Source organism: Cucurbita pepo, chromosome LG07, assembly GCF_002806865.2.
Source record: "Cucurbita pepo subsp. pepo cultivar mu-cu-16 chromosome LG07, ASM280686v2, whole genome shotgun sequence".
Taxonomy (NCBI): domain Eukaryota; kingdom Viridiplantae; phylum Streptophyta; class Magnoliopsida; order Cucurbitales; family Cucurbitaceae; genus Cucurbita; species Cucurbita pepo.
In genome coordinates this window covers 233,465-253,526 of record NC_036644.1, presented here as the reverse complement: position 1 = coordinate 253,526, position 20,062 = coordinate 233,465, and the positions used below count along the sequence as shown (strand labels likewise).

Genomic DNA, 20,062 nt, shown 5'->3' with positions numbered 1-20,062 from the left:
GATTTTAGCAAACTATAATAACAAAAAATTAAATTTTAAAGCTATAGAGACTAAACTATAACTTGAATCAAAATTTCTATATAATCGTTTATTTTCCTCTTGAATACTCAGATCACACCTGTTGTAAGACACAGGACACATACAAAGAACATAGCTTTTCAAAGATTTGAATGAATGAAGCCATCATTCCATATTGCACAAAGACTCTTTCAAAAAGGAAAATACAAAAAATTGCTCAAGAACTAAGGCTACCAAATAAGATGAACTCCTAGGATTCATGAGGATTCATGATATAAGACAAAGATCACAATAAAAGCAATTCCAACTCCAAAAAGTGTAGACAGACAAAATATGACTTGGTACTCGTTAAGATCTTGTTCATCCTTCTTCATAATCCCCCCAATTCTCCATAAATAAAATCCAACACTACAAAATTCGATTGCACTGTAAATCATTAATTTTAAACGTTTAAAAACAATGCTAAACTAGTGAAAGAAAATGCAGAATAAAGAGCAATTCAAGCTCCAAAGCGTAAATAGACCAATATTCAGAGTCTTCGGATTCTAACAAAATGCAAACCAAAGTAAAGAAACACAAAGCATAAGAATTACCCAAACGTATCAACGCCTGTCTGTTTTGCCAGTAGAACGCTTTCCTGAATATAAGTGTTTTGGTTTCAATGTTGGGATTACTCTATCTGCCTCACCACGACGAGCGTTCTTATTCCTCTTCTTCACTGATTTCTTGGCGATCTTTAATGCCTTCACCTTTTGGACTGAGTCCTTGAAACCATCGCCAGGGACAACCTCACTTGGTGGCCGAGACATAGACCTAGATCTTGACAAGGATCTGGACCTCATACGCAGCTTCTTATTTGGTGTTTCTTCATCCACATCCATGGCAGAAGAGCCGTTGGTATCTCCCCTGTCAGGAGATCTCTCCCTCTTACGCCCTCGTGACTTACTACGTGCACGGTTAATTGCCAAACTTGGATCCAGACCCAAAACTGATAGCTGTCTCCCCATTCTCCCTGTTGTGTATTTCCGATCTTTATCAAATTTCCTTGGTACAGTGGGTCGGCTTTCTGCAGTGCTCTTTTTGATCCTATGCTGTTGAATAAGCACACTTTTCTTTCTCCTGATCTCAGCCAAAGCTTCTTTTTCCTCAGGAGTCAATTCAGCACCATCCATCTCAAAATCGTCCTCCGGTTCCTCTACTTGTCTGTGCCCTTCTTCCCTTTCCAACTCTTCAAGTCTAAATAAAATATCAGGATCAATGAAGTCAGAAACATTGTGCCCATCTAGAATTTCAGGTATGATGTCTTCTTTCCATTCATCATTGGCTAATATATAATTCTTCTTCAAACTTGCAGAATAGACACCAGCACCACCATTCTCATCTTCCAAATCCTTCTCAGTTTTCTTAACTTGCTTTTCTGCAGCTTCTTTAGCCCTAGCTTCCAACACTGCCTCCGGTATGCAAGGTGGTCTTTCTTTCTGGTCCCGAGGCTTTGGCATTGCTACATGAAACCGATTCAAGCAATCATTTATCCTTTTGGATTTCATCTTCAATTCTACCCTCTGATTTAACAACCTCTCGCAGGCAGCATTCTTGACAGAAATGACACCTTCCTCTGTCAAAGTGCTCATAGTAAGCAACACCCCCCCTTCACTTGCAGAATCATCTCCTTCACCCATCACAGTTTTCATAGCTTCAGCCTTCATTTCCTGGACCAACTTCTTGTCTTCCTCTGATATACCATCCAGTGGCTGCAAATCAGTTTTGTTGCAGACTATAATCAATGGTTTGTTCATAAACAGAGACTTTATACTGTGAAAGAGAGCTGCCTGCTGAGCAATTGTATAACCACAGGACCCCGATATGTCAAGGAAAAATAGAACAGCAGCTCTCAAATGAGCCAAAGCAGTAATACTACACATCTCAATAATGTTACGGTCTTCAAATGGCCGATCCAAAATTCCTGGTGTGTCAATCACTTGGTACCTCAAATACTTATAGTCAGTGTGACCCACGAAGAGCGACTTTGTTGTAAAAGCATAGGGTTGAACGTCAACGTCAGCTCTAGTAATCTTGTTAATAAATGAGCTCTTACCAACATTAGGGTACCCACAAATCAAAATTGTTCTGGTATTCGGGTCAATTGATGGAAGTCTTGCCATGTGCTGTCTAATCTGCTCTAAGTAAGCCAAACTAGGCCCAATTCTCTTTATCACAGTACACATCCTTCCAAGAGCAGCAACCTTCAGACACTTGCAACGGTAGAGTGAATCCCCATATTTTAACAATTTCACATAGTCCTTAGCAATCTTACTTATGAGGTTCCTTGCAGTGTTAATCTGACCAAGAGCAAGCTTATAATGATCTTTATTGTACAGAACGTGTAGGAGATCGCCATAAAAAGGATGAATATCATCCAGCCGAGGGAATTCATCGATGATGGTAGAGAGCTTTTCATGGAAGTTCGTCTGCGTATATTTTACTTTCCTCATATAAAACTGTCGCAAACGAGATATGGCATAACCCTTGTGGACAACTGTGGGCGTTTGTCTCTGGGTACGAGAGAGAATAATATCAATAAAATCCTTTCCATTAGGCACCACGGTAATCTTCTTGAAGTTGTACTGCACCATTTTCTACCCTGAAACAAGCATTTGTTTGCATCAAGTTGAAAAAGTAGTTCTCGTGTATTAAAAATAAATAAAATAATGTATAAATTAAAATAATAATAATAATGATAATAAATAATAATATGGCTATAGGTAAAAAGATAAAAGCCTTCAGAACTATTACTGAAACATGCCGTCTAGAAACTATAAGAAATCATGAAGATAATTTTGACTTTGAAGTTGGTTTAGTGAGCAAAAAAACCACTAAAGGTAAGATTATAATACTGAGATGCCAAACAGCAAGAAGAAACAGACATGTCCAACATGATGAAAAGTGCACAACGCAAGATCAAAATACTAACGCCAGAAAATTCAGATTTATTACCCCTTTCGCACCTTTAACACCCTCTTTAATCTTATCTCTAGAATTATGAGTTTTCGTGACCCCTGGGTTGGATAAATTTCAAGCAAATCAAAATCTGTCATAAAACAGGAGATGCGAGCCTGATTGAATTTTCGGAATAGAAACTTAGAAAAAAGAATAAAAAGCACCATAATAAACAGCTTAAATTATCTACGAAGAACGGAGCTCTCAGGTAAAACTAGTAACATTCCGAGATTCCTATACCCGAGACGCAATCGATTTGTTAGCTAATCGCACACATAATCGTAGAGGCAGCAGAGAAAAACAGAATCATACTCCAAAAGACAAACAACAAACCTAGGTTTTTCTTTTCCTCCTCGATTGATGGTTCAGAAAACTCAAATGGTAGATTTTGATATCCTTCCCTGCAAACACAACAGAATGAACCCGAAAAGTACGGGAAATCAGATAAAAACAGCGAGAAAGCAAGTGATTGAGGAATTGCTTTGTCGAATTAGAGTCGGTTCAGAGATTTCTAGAGAGTGAAGAAGGGAAGAATAGGTAGCTGCGTTCGGACTTCGAAGAGCCGCAGCGAAAAGGAAACAGAGGACGGCTGAAGTAGGGTTTTAGGCGCCACTTCTTTTCTGTAAGAATAACTTCGCTATATATACATTTGCTAAATTGCCCTACTTTGCTTCTCTTTTTTTCTTTTTTTTCTTTTTTTTTTTCTTTTTTTTTTTTAGGTCACTTAATTTTTATAATTTTATTATTATAATTTTAAATGTTAAATTTACCTCTTTTTCTTACGAGTTTGTTTAAATTATTTGTAATAAGATATTGACTATTATTTATAAATTAATTCGTGTTTGATAAAATAGTAAATTCAAGTTTCTAAAATAGTGAATTCAAGCTTCAAGCTTTGATTTAACTTCAGGGTAATTGATCGAACTAAACAGCATAAAAGTTGGTTGCTATGTATGTTTAAACACCCTTTTTTTCATGACGGACTATAGTATAAAACATGTTCTAATCTTTTTTTCAACTTATATAAAATATTTAAATCTTCGAACAATATGACAATTAACGTCTATAACATCCCTATCATGTTATGTAAGATATTTTTGGTCGAGATCAAATTTTAACAATAGTTGACTTATATTCATATTAGCTTCCAAGTGTTCAAGTGCGAGTGCTCGCGACAAAAAGTAACAATTCTAGAACTACTTCATTTAACAGTACTTTTTATCAGAAGCATCTCAAACTGCCCTAAACATGGCTCCTTCAGTATCCCCTGCAAGTTCACCATTGTTGAATCTCAGAAACTTATATTTAAAGCTTAACTTTCCCCTTTATTGATGTTGCACAGGGAGACGAAAATTTTGTTCAGATGAGTACAACATAAAAAGAAAACATTGATATCAACCATCAAATGGTGTTAAGAGAGGCATTGACAATACACCAAAGATGATTTATAAAAATTCTAGCCTCGAAGACGCTTCAACAACTAGAAACGAGTTTCTTCGAGACACTTATAAGTCATTTTTGAAATATCAAACGGACATGACCTCGAGATGCTTGAGTCACACCAAGCATTCGTTTATCTGGGGCAGTTTCATTATTTGCAGTTCCCATCAAATTTGGAATTCCCTACATGGCATAGGATAAGAAGTGTTCAGTGTTGTCTCATAAGATGGGGAAAAAAAAAAAAAAAAAGTCTTTCATGATGCTTGAAAACAAGGTTCACACTTCTACTAATGAGTGTTACAGAATTGGGCAGAAAATTGAATCAATCTTTTTTGCATCATTAACTGAAGAGAAGAATCACCCAGAATAAGTGAAAATGTCTAACAACATTGGATAGATGAAATTCTTAGAAAGAAAACCACTAAAAATGCAATGGGTCACTGATTTCTGCATGAGTCCTTTGATTGACCCACACAATGCCAGGCCACTTCTTTTTACCTGAACGTCCAATGATCAACAGCTAATGAGAACTCATGCTCACGAGTCACTAATGAGTCCTTTGATCGACCCACAGAATCATGGCAAAAAAATGGGTAAATATAAAAAAAACTACGAAGAATGTTTTGTTACAGTCAAGCCCACCGATAGTAGATATTGTCCGCTTCGACCCGTTAGGTATCGCCGTCAGCCTCACGGTTTTAAAACACGTTTACTAGGGAAAGGTTTCCACACTCTTATAAGAAATGCTTCCACACCCTTATAAGGAATGTTTTGTTCTCCTCTCCAATAGGTGTGGGTTCTCACATATTTATTAGTAACGACTGCAGCAGTAATTTCCAAGTTTGAAAAGCTGCATCATGAACTTGCCTGCTATCCAAAAAAGCAAGAAAAGAAAAATCATGTTCTGCAATTTGACTTAAATGAGATAGGAAGGACGCTCTTCATTGCAGTTGGCTAGGGAATTTTAAGTGGCTTCTAACATCATCCATTCTCCCCATAGGTGGTTTTTCTTCCAGTATTCATAAATCAAACCCGTTTCAGGAAAGAGGTAAAATAATCAATTAAATTAAAATATCCATTCAGATCTTACATGTTTACTTGCATCAGCAAATGAAAATCAGACGACAGTTTTCACCTTTGGGATGCTGATTATTGGGCTACAAGAGCCAAGTTAAATCTACTAAAACAAGCTCATCTTATGTTTGCTAATCAAAGTAGGGTGGAAAGATTCAAATAAACCTGAAAGAGAATCCTATGCAGCGGCCTGGATCAACTCCTTTTCTGCATGTTCTCTGATCCTTCTTTCAAGCTCAGGCCTAAAATGCCTTATAAGACCCTGCACAGGCCAAGCAGCAGCATCACCAAGGGCGCAAATGGTGTGCCCTTCAATCTGCTTGGTAACCTCTTGTAGCATGTCAATTTCTTCCAGCTTCGCATTTCCAACTTTCATTCTTTCCATTATCATCCAAAGCCATCCTGTACCTTCTCTGCAGGGAGTGCACTGTCCACAGCTTTCATGCTTGTAAAAATAAGAGAGCCTTGCAATAGCATCCACAACATCAGTCGATTTATCCATAACAATTGCAGCAGCAGTGCCCAATCCAGACTGGACAGCCTTTAGTGCATCATAATCCATAAGGACATCATCACATATATGCTTGGGAAGCAATGGAACTGAGGAACCTCCGGGAATTACTGCAAGCAAGTTATCCCATCCACCTCTAACCCCTCCACAGTGCCTTTCAATTAACTCTTTCAGTGGAATGCTCATTTCTTCTTCAACAGTGCAAGGCTTATTCACGTGTCCCGATACACAAAACAATTTGGTACCAGAGTTGTTCTTCCTCCCAAAACTGGCGAACCATTCTGGTCCACGCCTTAAAATAGTAGGAGAAACAGCCACGGTCTCCACATTTGTAACTGTGGTAGGGCATCCATATAAACCTGCATTAGCAGGGAAAGGAGGCTTCAATCTTGGTTTCCCTTGTTTCCCTTCAAGGCTTTCCAATAGAGCTGTTTCTTCACCACAAATGTAAGCTCCAGCACCAAAGTGGATGTGAACATCAAAATCATAACCAGTTCCACAGGCATTCTTGCCCAATAATCCAGCTTCATAAGCCTCTTTTCTGGCCTTTTCAAGGTTCCTTCGCTCATTCACATACTCACCTCTGATGTATATATAAGCTGCAGTAGCCCTCATCCCAACTCCAGCAATCAGACAACCTTCCAAGAGTTTGTGTGGATCGTGCCGCATGATTTCCCTGTCCTTACAGGTTCCGGGTTCACTTTCATCAGCATTAACAACAAGATAGGAAGGGCGACCATCAGATACTTTTGGCATGAATGACCATTTGAGTCCAGATGGAAACCCAGCACCTCCACGACCGCGGAGGCCAGACTTCTTGACTTCGTTGACAATCCAATCGGAACCCTTGAGTACTAAATCTTTAGTTCTGTACCAATCACCACGTTTCATGGCACCTTTGAGAAAGGGGTCATGTAAACCGTATAAGTTGGTAAAGATTCGGTCCTCATCCTTCAAGCCACCAAAATGAGTTTTCTCTGGAGGTGGAGGAGGTGGGGGAGGCTGAGGGCTGCTACTAGCAGCTGCACCCTGATTGCTAAATGCTCTCAACCCTATAACCCATCTATCATTATAACTCCTTGTCAATACTGTTCGTTGAAGATACAGCATGCCCCGAACAGGTGCCTAAAGAATAGTACATATCAATATACTAGGTCGCTGAGTGAATAATTTTGGTAATTCAATCACGTGTAATGTAAACCAGTTAATGATAATCAGTTTAAATGTGGAAACAACAAAAACAAACAAACAAACAAAACAAGAAGAACGTAAAAACTTCTAATCAAATAGTTATGTCCGTGACAATTTTTGAACGATCAGTACAAATAGAAAAATCAAAATCACTCGAAACAACAAATCATCATTTAAATCTCTTCGAAACATTCAAATTCAAACACTAAATCAGAACAACCCGGAAACGAAATTCGAAATAAAGAAAGCGACAGAAAACAAATGAGAAATTAGTAATCGGCGCCGAAGAAACACAGATTCCTTACCATAGCATGAAGTGCTTCAGAAGGCGATAGAGGGAGATTTGCAGGATCGAAGAGAAGAGGGAGGTCCGAGAGGTACAGAGATAAACTGCCGAGTGGCGATCTGTAGTAAGCAATAGCTACGGTTGCGATTTCCTGATCACGATGGTATTTACATCGAACGGCTGAGATTGAACTGCGCTTCGTGATGGTTAAGAGGTACACGTAAATACTAAATCTTAAAAATATTTGCAGCCATTAATATAATGTGATTAATTAATTTGTGGAAAATACATAATTAAATTTGTCCAAAATAAAATAAAACTCAACAATACATAAACTAAATATGGTATTTTAATTAAAAAAAAATTATTATGGATTTTATTTATTTATTTATTTATTTTTGGAATGTAATTAAAATTTCTTTTGCTGAGATGTGAAGCAATGTTAACATTTATTTTCCTTCAGAATAAAGAGAAATAACAAACAAAAAAAAGCAGATTCCAAGCTTAGAATATGGATCGATCATTTTCTTCTGCAAGAATGCCCAAAATCTAGTCAAAGAGGTATATCTCCATTTCTGTTCCTTCCTAATTCAACGGTTCTGATTATCATAATCTTCATGTGATGAACAATTTGATTCCAACCAACTGCTATAATTCAACACCAGAAACAATCCTCGGTATGTTCGTCAGCAATCTAGTTGATTCTGTTCGAACCCTTTCCCTCAAAACCCATTACCAAATTGTGTTGTTGAGAGAGCTTTGATCTTCAACTTCAATGGCTGAGCTTGAAGATTCTCAAGCTCATCTTCCACTTCTTGATTCAAAACAGAATCAGAGTTCACAAGCGACCAGGCGAGGAGATGAGGAAGAAGAACATTTGGACAGAACACTGGAGCTGCTGGACACATTGCTTGGCCTTTTGGGGTTCCATCAATCCTCTGTTTTGAGCTGTGCTCTGTCTTGGTCTGGTTTTGTTCTTGTCGGTGTTGTTCTGCCTGTTGTGGTGCTGGAACTCGCTGATTGCGCTGCCTGTGAGATGTTCCAGATTAAGGATTTTGAGGTTAATACAGTGGTCTCACAAGCTTGTCTTGCAGCTGTGTCTCTGCTTTGTCTTTCTCACAACCTCAGAAAATATGGCATCAAGAGGTTCCTCACTGTTGATAGGCAGATCAGCTCTTCGGCTCGGTATCGCAAAGACTATGTCAAGAAGATTCAGGTCAGCTTCAATCTGCTGTTTTGAGAAATAAAAACATTAGAACCAAGATCGATCGATCGCACTCACACACCCACAGACAAAAATTAACAAAGTATTTACAAAATGTATATCTCACGCTCTCGGACCACAAAGTCTCTCAACAAACTCCCTCTAAAATGTCATTCAACAAATACAAAATAACACTCAAACTCAATACTCTCAACCATCCTAAATAATCTTTTATACAGACATATATGATTCATGTATCAAAATCCATGCGTATATGATTCATGTAACAAAATGAGAATATCAATCAACAGGGTTATGAACTACTAAATAAATGTCAATATATGCATAGGAGATGCATGAACCTATTGTTCATGACAACGTACAACACTAATGTGTGTGCATCAAAAGAGTTAATTTTCACGATATCTTTGTCGTGTGACTTTGAACTATGTGCTAGGGAAGGTGCTTGGTTTGACTATCTATCTTCACAGGGATCAATACGTTTGCTCGTCTTCTGGGCACTTCCATGTTTCATTCTGAAGGCTACTCAAGAGGTAATTCGAATATTATATGCGGAAGGAGTATCATCATGGGGGCTATCTGTCGGTATCTTACTGGCTATGACCATATCTTGGACTTACCTGAGCTTGGTCTCTTTATCAGCCGCCATTGTATTTCATTTGATGTGCAATTTGCAAGTGATCCACTTTGATGAGTACGCCAAGCTACTGCAAACCGAGTCTGAAGTTTTGTTTTTAATAGAGGAGCATATTTTCCTGCGCTATCATTTGTCCAAGATAAGCCACAGATTCAGAATCTTTCTTCTTCTACAGTTCTTGGTTGTAACTGCTAGCCAGTTCATGACTCTATTCCAGACGACAAGATACAGTGCAATGATTACCCTCATAAATGGTGGTGGTTTTGCAGTAAGTTCTTCAGCATTTTGCTACCTGCAACTATCTTTTTCAAATACTTGTAGCTATGAGTTCAGACTTAGAGATGGGATTATATCCAAGGTTTTTATGCTGATTTGTCAGCAATGCGTTGAGTTGACCCTTAAAGCTTGATTGTAACGGTCCAAGCCCACCGCTAATAGATATTGTCCTGAGTTTTCCCTTTTAGGTTTCCCCTCAAGGTTTTTAAAGTGCGTCTGCTAGGGAGAAGTTTCCACACCTTTATAAACTCCAACCGACGTGGGATCTCACAATCCACCCCCTTCAGGGCCCAACGTCCTTGCTGGCACACCATCTTGTGTCCACCCCCCTTCGAGGCTCAGCCTCCTCGTTGGCACATCGTCCGGTATCTGACTCTGATACCATTTGTAACAGCCCAAGCCTACTACTAGCAGATATTGTCATTTTTAGGCTTTTTCTTTCAGATTTCACTTTAAGGTTTTAAAAATTCGTCTGCTAGGGAGAGGTATCCACACCCTTATAAGAAATGTTTCGTTCTCCTCCCCAACCTATGTGGGATCTCACAATCTACCCCCTTCGGTGCCCAACGTCCTTGCTATCAATCGTTCCCTTCTCCCATCGATGTGGGACCCTCCAATCCACCCCTCTTCGGGACCCAACGTCTTTGCTAGCAAATATTGTCCTCTTTATTCTCCCTCTGGGTTTTTGTCCTTGCTAGCAGATATTGTCCTCTTTATTCCCCTTCTGGGTTTTTAAAAGAGTGTGCAAAGGAGAGATTTCTACACCCTTATAAAGAATGTTTCGTTTTCCTCCCCAACCGATGTGGAATCTCACATTGATTATCCTTGTTTTTTACTCTCTAACTTTTAGGTCGCTGCAATTGTTCAAGTGGTTGGAGTCATTCTTTGCTTACATGGAGCAACAAAGATTTCCCACAGAGCCCAAGGAATCGCATCAGTAGCTAGTCGATGGCATGCTCTTGTCACTTGTGGTCCAGGTGATGTATCTCAGCCTCGATATCCAAATGGCAACGCAGACGCTACCAGTAGACTGAGCACAATGGCTAGCACTTACTCCGAAAGTGATTTGGAGTCCTTGGATATTGTTATTACAATGCCGACAACCACACAGCTAGCTTCTTACATGTCCTCCTATCATAAAAGAGAAGCATTTGGTAAGAAACTCAGACATTCATCAAGTAACCAACCATCTATGCATTTTCTTAACACTATCAACAATTTGCTCAATAGTATCTTAAAAACCTTCACTTACAATGCTGTTACTTACGATTTTAAGTTGGTCTCCATGGTGCAGTCATGTATTTGCATATGAATCCTGGCGGCATAACGATTTTCGGGTGGACAGTTAATAGAGCTCTGTTGAACACTTTGTTTTTTATTGAACTCACACTCATCACCTTCGTGCTTGGGCAGACCTTAGTTTTCTCCTGAAGTTTCAGAAATATTCAGTAGCCGTCCAAATGGTTCTGGTTGTAGAACCCTTCACATTCAAATGTCATACGTGTAAAATTATTCACTGGCTGACGCCAATTCTGTATTTCAACATGTTTTTTTATTCGTTTGCGAGTAATCAATCCCAATGATTGGAGTTATTTGGAGTTATTTTCATTCCCTCTGGTCGTAATTCTTCCTATCATGAGTTATATGTTATTTAAGCCGTGATGTTTTTTTCTTCGATTCTTTCAAATCTTGCTTTCAACTCTCTTTCTAAAATCTCTCTCTACCCCGTTTTTGAGTTGACTAACTCATTTAGTGGTGAGAGTGAGTGTTGCACAATCGTTTACAAAACGTCCTGTAAGAGCGCGATTGTGACACTAAACAATGTCAATCACATTTGTAATCTTCTAAATTTTACCTCTTCTAGATTTTTTCCTAAAATATATATTTGTATATAAAAAAAACTTTCTATAACATTCTAGAAACATCTAGATAATGGACACATACAATACAATTGTTGGGCTTGACTTGGTTGGACTAAAAAAGTCGCAACCTAACCCAACCCAACCTGTGAACCCTCATACAATACATTGATTTAATCAAGAGAGCTCGTGTTAAGAACAATAAATATCATGGGTTATGGATAGTAACCAATTAATTTGTTTGATAATAATTTTGTTGGTAACTTATGGCATGCTCCAAAAGTTGCTCCACAATGGAACACCATTGAAAAGAGACAATAAGACACTACAAGCAACTAAAGACCAGAACAGACAATATTTCACTTCAAAATTTCAATATTTTATAACAATTCTAAGGTAAATGCATTTTACAGATAGTGAAGGGAAGAAAAGGGAAACAAATATTGAATGATTTTACCAGCAGCACAATGAAGGCAGCTTGAAGGAGAAAGAAGAAGGCAAGTGGCCAGTCCTCCTAATATAATCAGCTTTTTCAGAAGTCCTTACAGATTTCTTATTTAGTTTTGCCTCTGCATTTGCACGTTTCTCTTCAGCTATTCTTCTTGTGGCTGCTAGTTTATCTGCCAGCAGTTCTTCCGCACAAGCTTTCATTTTTTCTGCCTTTTTCTGTTCAATACATTCAACAAAACATTCAGAACTGTTCATAGAATTCAATATAGAAACATTCAGAGCTTCGAGGAAGTGACCCTGCTGCAATTCGGTCGTTAAATCTACTACGTTTAGTTTCATATTTGTAATATGAGATCCCATGTCAATTGGAGAAGGAAGCGAGTGCCAGCTAGGACGATGGGACCGGAATGGGGGTAGATTGTGAGATCCCACATCGGTTTTTAAAAATCTCTACTTAGCAGACGCGTTTTAAAAAACTTGAGGGAAAGCCTGAAAGGGAAAGCCTAAAAAGGATAATATCGGCTCGCGAGGGGCTTGAGCTGTTACATGTAACCTTGAAAGCTTCGCAATAGCTTTTATGGGTGTTTTGATGTTTCATTGGATGTGAGAAAGAGGGGATAGAGCTCACAGTTAGTATAAGTTATGAACGAAGATCAACTGTGTTACGACTTGAGCTGGCTAAAAAGCATAAAAAAAGAGAAGATTGGGTGAGTTTTCCAGATTTGAGCCAGACAAAAGAATGGGAGAGCCTTGCTGCACCTTTAAAATCTTTAATCCAATCTTTCCATTTGATCTCTTTTGCACGTTTGAAGGAAATGTGTCATATAAGAAAGCTAACCACAGATACATTTTAGGAGGTTTAGGGAAACTAGAGGACTGTAATAAGAGGACAGATTGAAATCAAGCTCAACTGCACATTCTAATTAGAAACAAGTAAAAATCTGGGTGGGTACCTCAATTTTTCTCATTTTTGACTCAGCTTTCCTCTTCTCGCTGGTTTCCCATGCTTGTATCTTCACTTCTTCACGTTTGTACCTAGAAATGCAAAACAATCAGCATATCATGAACGTTCAAGTTAAATCTAGCATTTTAGGCTCCTCGATGTAGGCTCCTCAAATGTAACAGCCCAATCTCACCACTAGCTGATATTGTCCGCTTTAGCCTGTTACGTCTTCATGGTTTTAAAATGCATTTTCTAGGAGAGGGTCTAGCCCTACTCTAACAAGTGTTAAAGAACGAAAAGTCCCTCAAATAGATTGCTTTCAAAACTTACAACGAATTTGCTGAACTTCAAAAAGAAAGCCCAAGTTATCAATCAGGTCGTGTGTTAAGAACTAGACGGGCAAGGGCTAAACTAGAGGAGTAATGAAAAGGGTACAAAGGGTCACCTTGCAATATGCTTGGCTCGTTCGGCTTCATCCCAAGCCATTGCTCTAGTTTCCATAGAGCTCATCTTTACAGCCTGATCAGAGCTCTGGTTTTTCACCACCATGGCAGTAGAAGCAAAACCTGCTTGACGATCTTCAATGGCCGGCATTTCATGGTGAGGCCTTGCTGGGGTGGAAGATCCAGAAGTTATAGGGCTCTGAAGCACAGGGGTGGTGGCTCTGACTGGAGTAGCCGTCCTCGAGGGCTCCTGACTCGCTATGGGAGTCATCTCTGTCCCCATGTCCCTCAAGCACACAGACCTAACCACCGTGTTGCAGCTCTCCAATGGCTTATTGATTCTCCAAATGGGTTCATCACATTTCATCATCTTTGTTTCTGCTTCACTTTGACTGCTCATTGCAGAAGCAAAGCCACCATTTTCTTCTCGCCCTTCAGTCCTTTTATCTCCACCGCTCAAATAATCATGCTCCTGTTGTGGCACAGCAGCTATAAGCCGCAAGTCATCAGCATTCGAGTTTCTATGCTTGATTTTGGACTCCTCTTTTTCTCCTCCTTTTGGCAACCGAAAAATCCATTTCTGTGCATCGTCCCACTTCGATGGAGTTGATTTAGCTGTGGCCACCCGGCGATGGAAACTGCCATTAGCTCCAATTCCTCTTTGAAACTCAAAACTCATAGCCTTTTCATGTTTTGATCCATTTTTGTGATACCCATTCTCCTCCCTCCCCTTCATTTTGGTCCAAAAAAAAAAAAAAAAAAAAACTCTCACTCTCTCACAGTCATTTTATCAAACACTTGGCGTGCAAGCTTCAAAGATCACCCAGAAAAACTAAACCACAACTTCAAATACATACCAAAAACAGATCTACATCCCATAAACATCCACAAAAACAACATAATGCAAAGAAGTTAACGACATCGAGATTTCAATAGTAGCCGAAAGAGATATCCCAGAGCCCACAGAATAGAGAAAACTTTTCGTTCGCATTCAGAAGACGAATGAGGAAATGAAAGCAACAAAACCCGACAAGAAGTAGAATCTCACCATGTCTGAATGCTGAAACTTACGTCACTGAAGAAGATAAAGGGACCCATCTGAAGCAGTAAAGAGCCATGAACATTAAGAAATTAACTCAAGAGTAAAAGAAATGTGTTATTTCCATAGCAGAGAAGCTCAGAATCGCAGTGAAATTAATGGAAGACAGTACAAACGTAATGATATGTAGAAGTAGAAGCTGCAAGGCACTGATTATATGAACTTCACAACATCGAAGAGATAATCAAATCAAAAGGGGCTGGTGGGTTTGGTTTGAAGAGCTAAATTCCACGGTGAACTATAAATTTGACGCATTAAAAGCTGAGAGTTGCAGATCTATCATAGAGAGGAATTATAAAAACGAGGGAGGGAATGGAAACAAACAAGCAAATCTGCGGCAACTTGTCAAGTAATTCCAAGAGAATAATATATGAATTTGCATGGAAATTGATGGACTTTTTTCACTGATCAGTTCACATGGGCTGCAAACAGCAAACCGGTCCGAATCTATCCCCTCTCCCATGAAAGAATTTTCTTGAAAATAATAATACCGAGTTTAAAAAGATTATTTTTCTTTTCTTGAATGTAATAAAAACATTATCCTGAAAAGATTTTTAAAATGATGAACCAATACTCATAAAATATTGCATTCCCAGAGAATTAAAATATATTTTAGAACATCGAGAATTCAAATTCGTAACTCGAATGACGAACACCCATTAGAAAATTGGACACCAGACGATCCATGTTGGGCCCATAAAAGATGGGCTGAAGCCCAAATGAAATGGGCTGAGGCCCAATTAAGTGTGGGTCCATTTGATCCAATTTGCCGATTTGATTATACATATACTAAATACTCCGAATAAATTCTTAATATGGATCAATTTATTTTTTAAAATTCAAAAGAGGCAGTTATATGGGACACGTTATTTCAGCTTCAGAAACTTTAATTTCTTATAATGTTACAAAAGTCATTGTATAAGTTACTCAACATAAGGAATATTAAAAGGGCAATTAAAATTACTTTTTAAAAATATTTTTTAGTCCTTCAAAATTAATTAATTTCTTTTATATATTGATTTTGAATATGACCATATAAAATGTTTTAAAATTATTTTCAAATATTAATAAATGTATTATTAAAATTTGGTGGGTTAGCTAACTCTCACTTTCCAAACCATAAACATTAGGGTTAAAAAAATAATAATAAATAAATAAATAAAAAGTGCGCGCAAAGACGCAATTACCATTTAACCGTTTTCTCAACCACGCCGTTTCGGAGGAACGATTAATCTTACGGTGGTATTATGGTAATTAAGTTATATTCCATGAAATTTACATTTTTACCCTCCATCGAAGCTCAAGCTGTTCCTCAACTATTTCTTTCATAGTTCCTCCACTGGCTGCTCTAACTTTGGTTTCATCGCCACTTGACCACGTACACATTTCCTCCGGCGATCCCAAAGCCATAACTTGAGATATTCACTATCTTGTTCTTTCATCTTTATAAATATCGAATCTGTTGCTTGCTTGCATTTCTGGCTATAATTTTGCGATTTCGTTCTGCTTCTGGGATTTTCTGTGTGCGGAGACCTCCCGGAGCTTTCATGGCGGCTATTACCAGTTCGAATGCTCTTGCTTTTAGTAAGGTTGGGATTTTTGGTAAATTTGAAGGAGGCGCTGGTCGGAGAGCCGGTTCTGTTCAGCAATGGCTCCCGATTAGCGGTGGAGCTGGATCGAATCAGCTTCGAGGTCGATTTGGCATCCAGTTAAGATCGAAGACTTCTTTTGCTTCTACTGGTATGACTGCTTACAATGTTTTGAGAATTATTTGTATTCGTGTTTGCTTTAGTGATTAGAAGCGATTCAAGAGAGAGAGTGCATTCAATCATCCTGTTTATAATTGTTCGAGGTTTTGTGTCAATTGTTATCGGTAGTTGTTAAAGTCGGCCACCTTTACTATTCGGGAAGTTAGTTTTAGAAACTTTTGCTTATGCCTTTGGTATTAGGATCTCATCATTATAATGGACACGCAGGAATAAAAGCTCAGGTTGCTACAGCGGAACAGGCAAGCATTAAGGAAATCCAACAAGTGGAAGCGCCTGTGGCTATTGTGACTGGAGCCTCGAGAGGAATCGGAAGAGCTATCGCATTGAGCTTAGGAAAGGCGGGTTGTAAGGTACATCTCTTTTCTACTTGTGTATAAGGCTCTATTACTTCATTTTGGTTAAAAACGTTGCATGAGATCGGACTTGAAAATATGTTTCTTCCCATCGTGGATGCATTTTTTCTGCTAGCATTCAGTTTTAGAGATGAAATATGGAAAAAGGTTTCTCTAATTGTATCCAGCTGTTTTATGGAGTTTTTTTCGTTTTTGCAGCATAAGCTGAATTCCTGTTTATGATTTGTTTTCAGAAGACATCATCGTCCAGTCAATTTCTGTACATTTCATCTGTTGGAACTATTAATTTTTGAATTTTCTGTCAATCAAAATTTCTGTAGGTCCTGGTTAATTATGCTAGATCGTCAAAGGAGGCTGAGGAAGTTTCCAAAGAGGTAAATAATTCACCTATTTCAGTTTTCATCTCTTTTCATCTCTTGAATTGTCTTTGGCCATTCTGCTAATGATGTAAAGCCGAACATCTGGAGGCTGTTCATCAAGCAGAATGCTCAAAAGACGATGAGAAGGGACTTGGAAATTTCCGTACAGTTATTAGACTGATTGATAGAGAATATGGTTGCATCAATGAATTAAGCATACTACGCTTTTAGTTTCAAATACAAAGCTTGATATATGTACTGGTTTGGCAATTTGCGTTCAATTCTTACGAATGCTTGGTTATTGATTCTGTAACAAGGTTCAAACCACAAATTTTTGTGAAGATAACAAATTTTTCCATTTTATATGCAACAGATAGGAAACACTAAATTTGACTCTTGAAAAGGGCGAAAGGTGAAAGTTGGTAGCCCTCTGAGACTTTCCTTTTTAAAAAAAAAAAACAATTAAATAACACTATGCTAGTATAATTCTTTCTAATTGTTCCAACCAACCTACCAACTCATCTGCTCTTTAGTAACAAATTAATTCACCTATTTACTAATTAGGCCCCAATACTTATTTAAAAACAAATTAATTAAGTCCAAATGCTTATTTAATAACAAATTAATTAAGCCCCAATGCTTGTTTACTACCAAATTAATTGAGCCCTAAAATTCTTTTCTCACTACAGCTATCATAGAGCCTTCAGTCTTCATTACCCAAGCACGAAACAGTTCTTTTATGACTGACTTAATTCATCTTATTTGACTGAACGTTTTTTTTTTCTTTTTTGAATTTTTTTTATGGCGTTTCTTCTGCCTTCTGTTTAATTAGGTTGCTGAACAAGGTCATTCTACTTTCTGAAGCATATGGTCCTGGTTTTTTTCAGCATGTTATTCTGGAAGTAATAAAGTGCCAATGAATAAAATTAGGACATTCATGTTGTGCTGGGTCCTATTTCCCTAACCTGCAATATTGCCGCTCAATTTCTTCTGGTGTTGATGTTGACTTGCTGATTCATTTTGAAAAGATGATGATTAAATTGTCTTGTTGCTCGCAGATTGAGGGTTTTGGGGGGCAGGCTCTTACTTTTGGTGGAGATGTGTCAAAGGAGGCTGATGTGGATTCAATGATTAAGACAGTAAGCTACTTCACTTTTCCGACTAAACTAGTCTATGCCATTTGCTTGTTACTCACTTGCACGGTTGTCATTTGTACAGGCGATGGATGCTTGGGGAACCGTTGATATATTGATCAACAATGCAGGTGTGTAACTTCAACATTCTCCAGCATCCTGGCTATTTAACTTGACTGCTCTTACCCAGTGTTTTCATGGTAATCAGGAATCACTCGCGATGGTTTGATGATGAGAATGAAGACATCTCAATGGCAGGAGGTGATTGATCTGAATCTTACCGGTGTTTATCTTTGCACTCAGGCAGCATCCAAAGTTATGATGAAAAAGAAGAAGGTAAGCTCACCACCCTTGTATTTTTCAAATTAGAAATAGGCAGCTGAGATCATAAATCTTCTGTAACTTAAGATGCAATATGGTTTTAAATTTTCCTATTAGAATATCTGTAAATATTTACCGCCAGATTCTACGAGTGCCTCCATAGAACGTTAACGCTCAAATTCTTTTAAAAAGTATATTCCCGATCCTATAATTCACTTTAGGTTTGAGTTGCCATTGTGCACATTAGCCAAAGTTCAGATGTTTTCTTCTCTCCAATTACAACCCTCCCTTAAACGAACGAGAAGGGAGAAATGGAAATGTCCTACTCACTTTGAGACTTTTTATTCAGGGAAGAATAATCAATATATCATCAGTTGTTGGCCTTGTTGGAAATGCGGGCCAAGCGAACTACAGTGCCGCAAAGGCAGGAGTGATTGGTCTGACAAAGGCCGTTGCCAAGGAATATGCAAGCAGAAACATCAACGTATGCTCTGCAATTTCAACTTCTTTAATAAGAATGGTTTCTTATGTATAATGCTGAAGGCTAGTGGACAATGTGAACCATCGTAATAAAATTTTCTTCCAGGTTAATGCTGTTGCTCCTGGGTTTATTGCGTCCGACATGACTGCCAAGCTTGGGCCAGAGATTGAGAAGAAAATTATGGATTCTATCCCCATGGGTGAGTCCAGGAAACTCCTATATGATTGATTGTTGTGATTTCATTGATTCATAATAAGTTGTTTTGGAAAAATATATGATGATCGTAACAATATCTCGATTCCACATTGTTTCAGCAAGATATGGCCAACCCGAAGAAGTTGCTGGACTTGTTGAATTCTTGGCTCTTAACCCTGCAGCTAGTTACATTACAGGACAGGTGCGGAAAGTTCCATTTCCCTTTTTCTTTTAATATCCGTTTTCCTTGCACGATTACAAGTGAGAGTTCCTTCTTCATTTCATCAATGTATGTTTGATCTGCAGGTTTTCACCATCGATGGCGGGATGGTTATGTAGGTCAGTTGTCATTTGCTCATATAATTTGGTTTTTGATTTTATTGTCAAACGATACGTGTTGCTTTCTGCCACTTTCTGTCTTTTAACACCAGATTTTGTTGAAGCCTTTCGAGTTGCAATTATGATTTATAATTACAATTTCAATTTCTAAGAAATTTCTCTAGATCCCTTATCATTTGTATTATTTTTGCTTATAGTTCTATAATGACTTTTAGATCGTTCGATCTGTGTTCGAACAAACATCCTTGAGCTGCTTACGACACGTCACCACAGCAACCATTCCAATTCGACCAGCTAATATCAGCCTCTTTTTTCTTTTTTCTTTTTCATTCTATGGACAGGTTATCTTCAGCTATTAATATTATGTATCAATTATTTGGTTCCACTGCTCACGTGAAGGACAATTGAATAGTTTCATATATATATATATATATATATATATATATATATATGATGATGATGATGATGAAAAATAGTTTCAGTATAAATAAATACAACAATTCTATTCTCAGCCACCAACCTTGTTTATAAACACTTTTTATACATGAAGTTTTTGTTAATAATTTTATCCTTTAGAAATGGTAATAATTTTGTATTCTATTGTAAAAATGGTTCTCAAGATTTGGTAATATGTTTGTACATGATAAATAAGGTTTTCATGGA

General features: G+C 38.0%; 5 protein-coding genes across 9 annotated transcripts; 2 read left to right on the top strand and 3 right to left on the bottom strand.

The window, feature by feature from the left end:
• Window positions 1–356: 356 nt before the first annotated feature.
• Window positions 357–3,628, bottom strand: LOC111798467 (nucleolar GTP-binding protein 1-like). The gene is made up of 2 exons (XM_023681631.1): window positions 3,349–3,628; window positions 357–2,659 (listed from the first exon to the last, which is right to left on the bottom strand). The coding sequence occupies exon 2, from the start codon at window positions 2,649–2,651 to the stop codon at window positions 621–623; it is 2,031 nt and encodes a 676-aa protein (XP_023537399.1). The 5' UTR covers window positions 2,652–2,659; window positions 3,349–3,628; the 3' UTR covers window positions 357–620.
• A 686-nt stretch (window positions 3,629–4,314) lies between these two features.
• LOC111798421 (NADH dehydrogenase [ubiquinone] flavoprotein 1, mitochondrial) lies at window positions 4,315–7,641 on the bottom strand. 2 transcript variants are annotated; one of them, XR_002815703.1, is made up of 4 exons: window positions 7,537–7,641; window positions 5,695–7,165; window positions 5,260–5,330; window positions 4,315–4,638 (listed from the first exon to the last, which is right to left on the bottom strand). XR_002815703.1 is itself a non-coding variant. In XM_023681544.1 (3 exons), exons 1-2 carry the CDS (start codon window positions 7,537–7,539, stop codon window positions 5,708–5,710), a joined length of 1,461 nt encoding a protein of 486 aa, XP_023537312.1. In that variant the 5' UTR covers window positions 7,540–7,641; the 3' UTR covers window positions 4,315–4,638; window positions 5,695–5,707. The 2 variants fall into 2 exon arrangements, 1 of the variants encoding a protein (XP_023537312.1); XM_023681544.1 differs by lacking the exon at window positions 5,260–5,330.
• Window positions 7,642–7,643: 2 nt separating this feature from the next.
• LOC111798422 lies at window positions 7,644–11,257 on the top strand. The gene is made up of 6 exons (XM_023681545.1): window positions 7,644–7,731; window positions 7,981–8,078; window positions 8,183–8,733; window positions 9,213–9,647; window positions 10,506–10,809; window positions 10,950–11,257. The coding sequence occupies exons 3-6, from the start codon at window positions 8,293–8,295 to the stop codon at window positions 11,084–11,086; spliced, it is 1,317 nt and encodes a 438-aa protein (XP_023537313.1). The 5' UTR covers window positions 7,644–7,731; window positions 7,981–8,078; window positions 8,183–8,292; the 3' UTR covers window positions 11,087–11,257.
• Window positions 8,676–14,950, bottom strand: LOC111798423. The gene is made up of 4 exons (XM_023681547.1): window positions 13,353–14,950; window positions 12,918–12,999; window positions 11,972–12,180; window positions 8,676–8,748 (listed from the first exon to the last, which is right to left on the bottom strand). The coding sequence occupies exons 1-4, from the start codon at window positions 14,084–14,086 to the stop codon at window positions 8,730–8,732; spliced, it is 1,044 nt and encodes a 347-aa protein (XP_023537315.1). The 5' UTR covers window positions 14,087–14,950; the 3' UTR covers window positions 8,676–8,729.
• Window positions 14,951–15,779: 829 nt separating this feature from the next.
• On the top strand, window positions 15,780–19,779 carry LOC111799246 (3-oxoacyl-[acyl-carrier-protein] reductase 4-like). Of its 4 annotated transcripts, none has more exons than XM_023682715.1 (11): window positions 15,780–16,189; window positions 16,426–16,568; window positions 16,892–16,945; window positions 17,989–18,069; window positions 18,149–18,194; window positions 18,272–18,399; window positions 18,734–18,868; window positions 18,971–19,064; window positions 19,180–19,262; window positions 19,367–19,399; window positions 19,741–19,779. In XM_023682715.1, exons 1-10 carry the CDS (start codon window positions 15,997–15,999, stop codon window positions 19,397–19,399), a joined length of 990 nt encoding a protein of 329 aa, XP_023538483.1. In that variant the 5' UTR covers window positions 15,780–15,996; the 3' UTR covers window positions 19,741–19,779. The 4 variants fall into 4 exon arrangements, with proteins under 4 accessions (XP_023538483.1, XP_023538481.1, XP_023538484.1 ...); XM_023682713.1 differs by having other exon boundaries at window positions 19,615–19,753; XM_023682716.1 differs by lacking the exon at window positions 19,741–19,779 and adding an exon at window positions 19,597–19,733.
• Window positions 19,780–20,062: the final 283 nt, after the last annotated feature.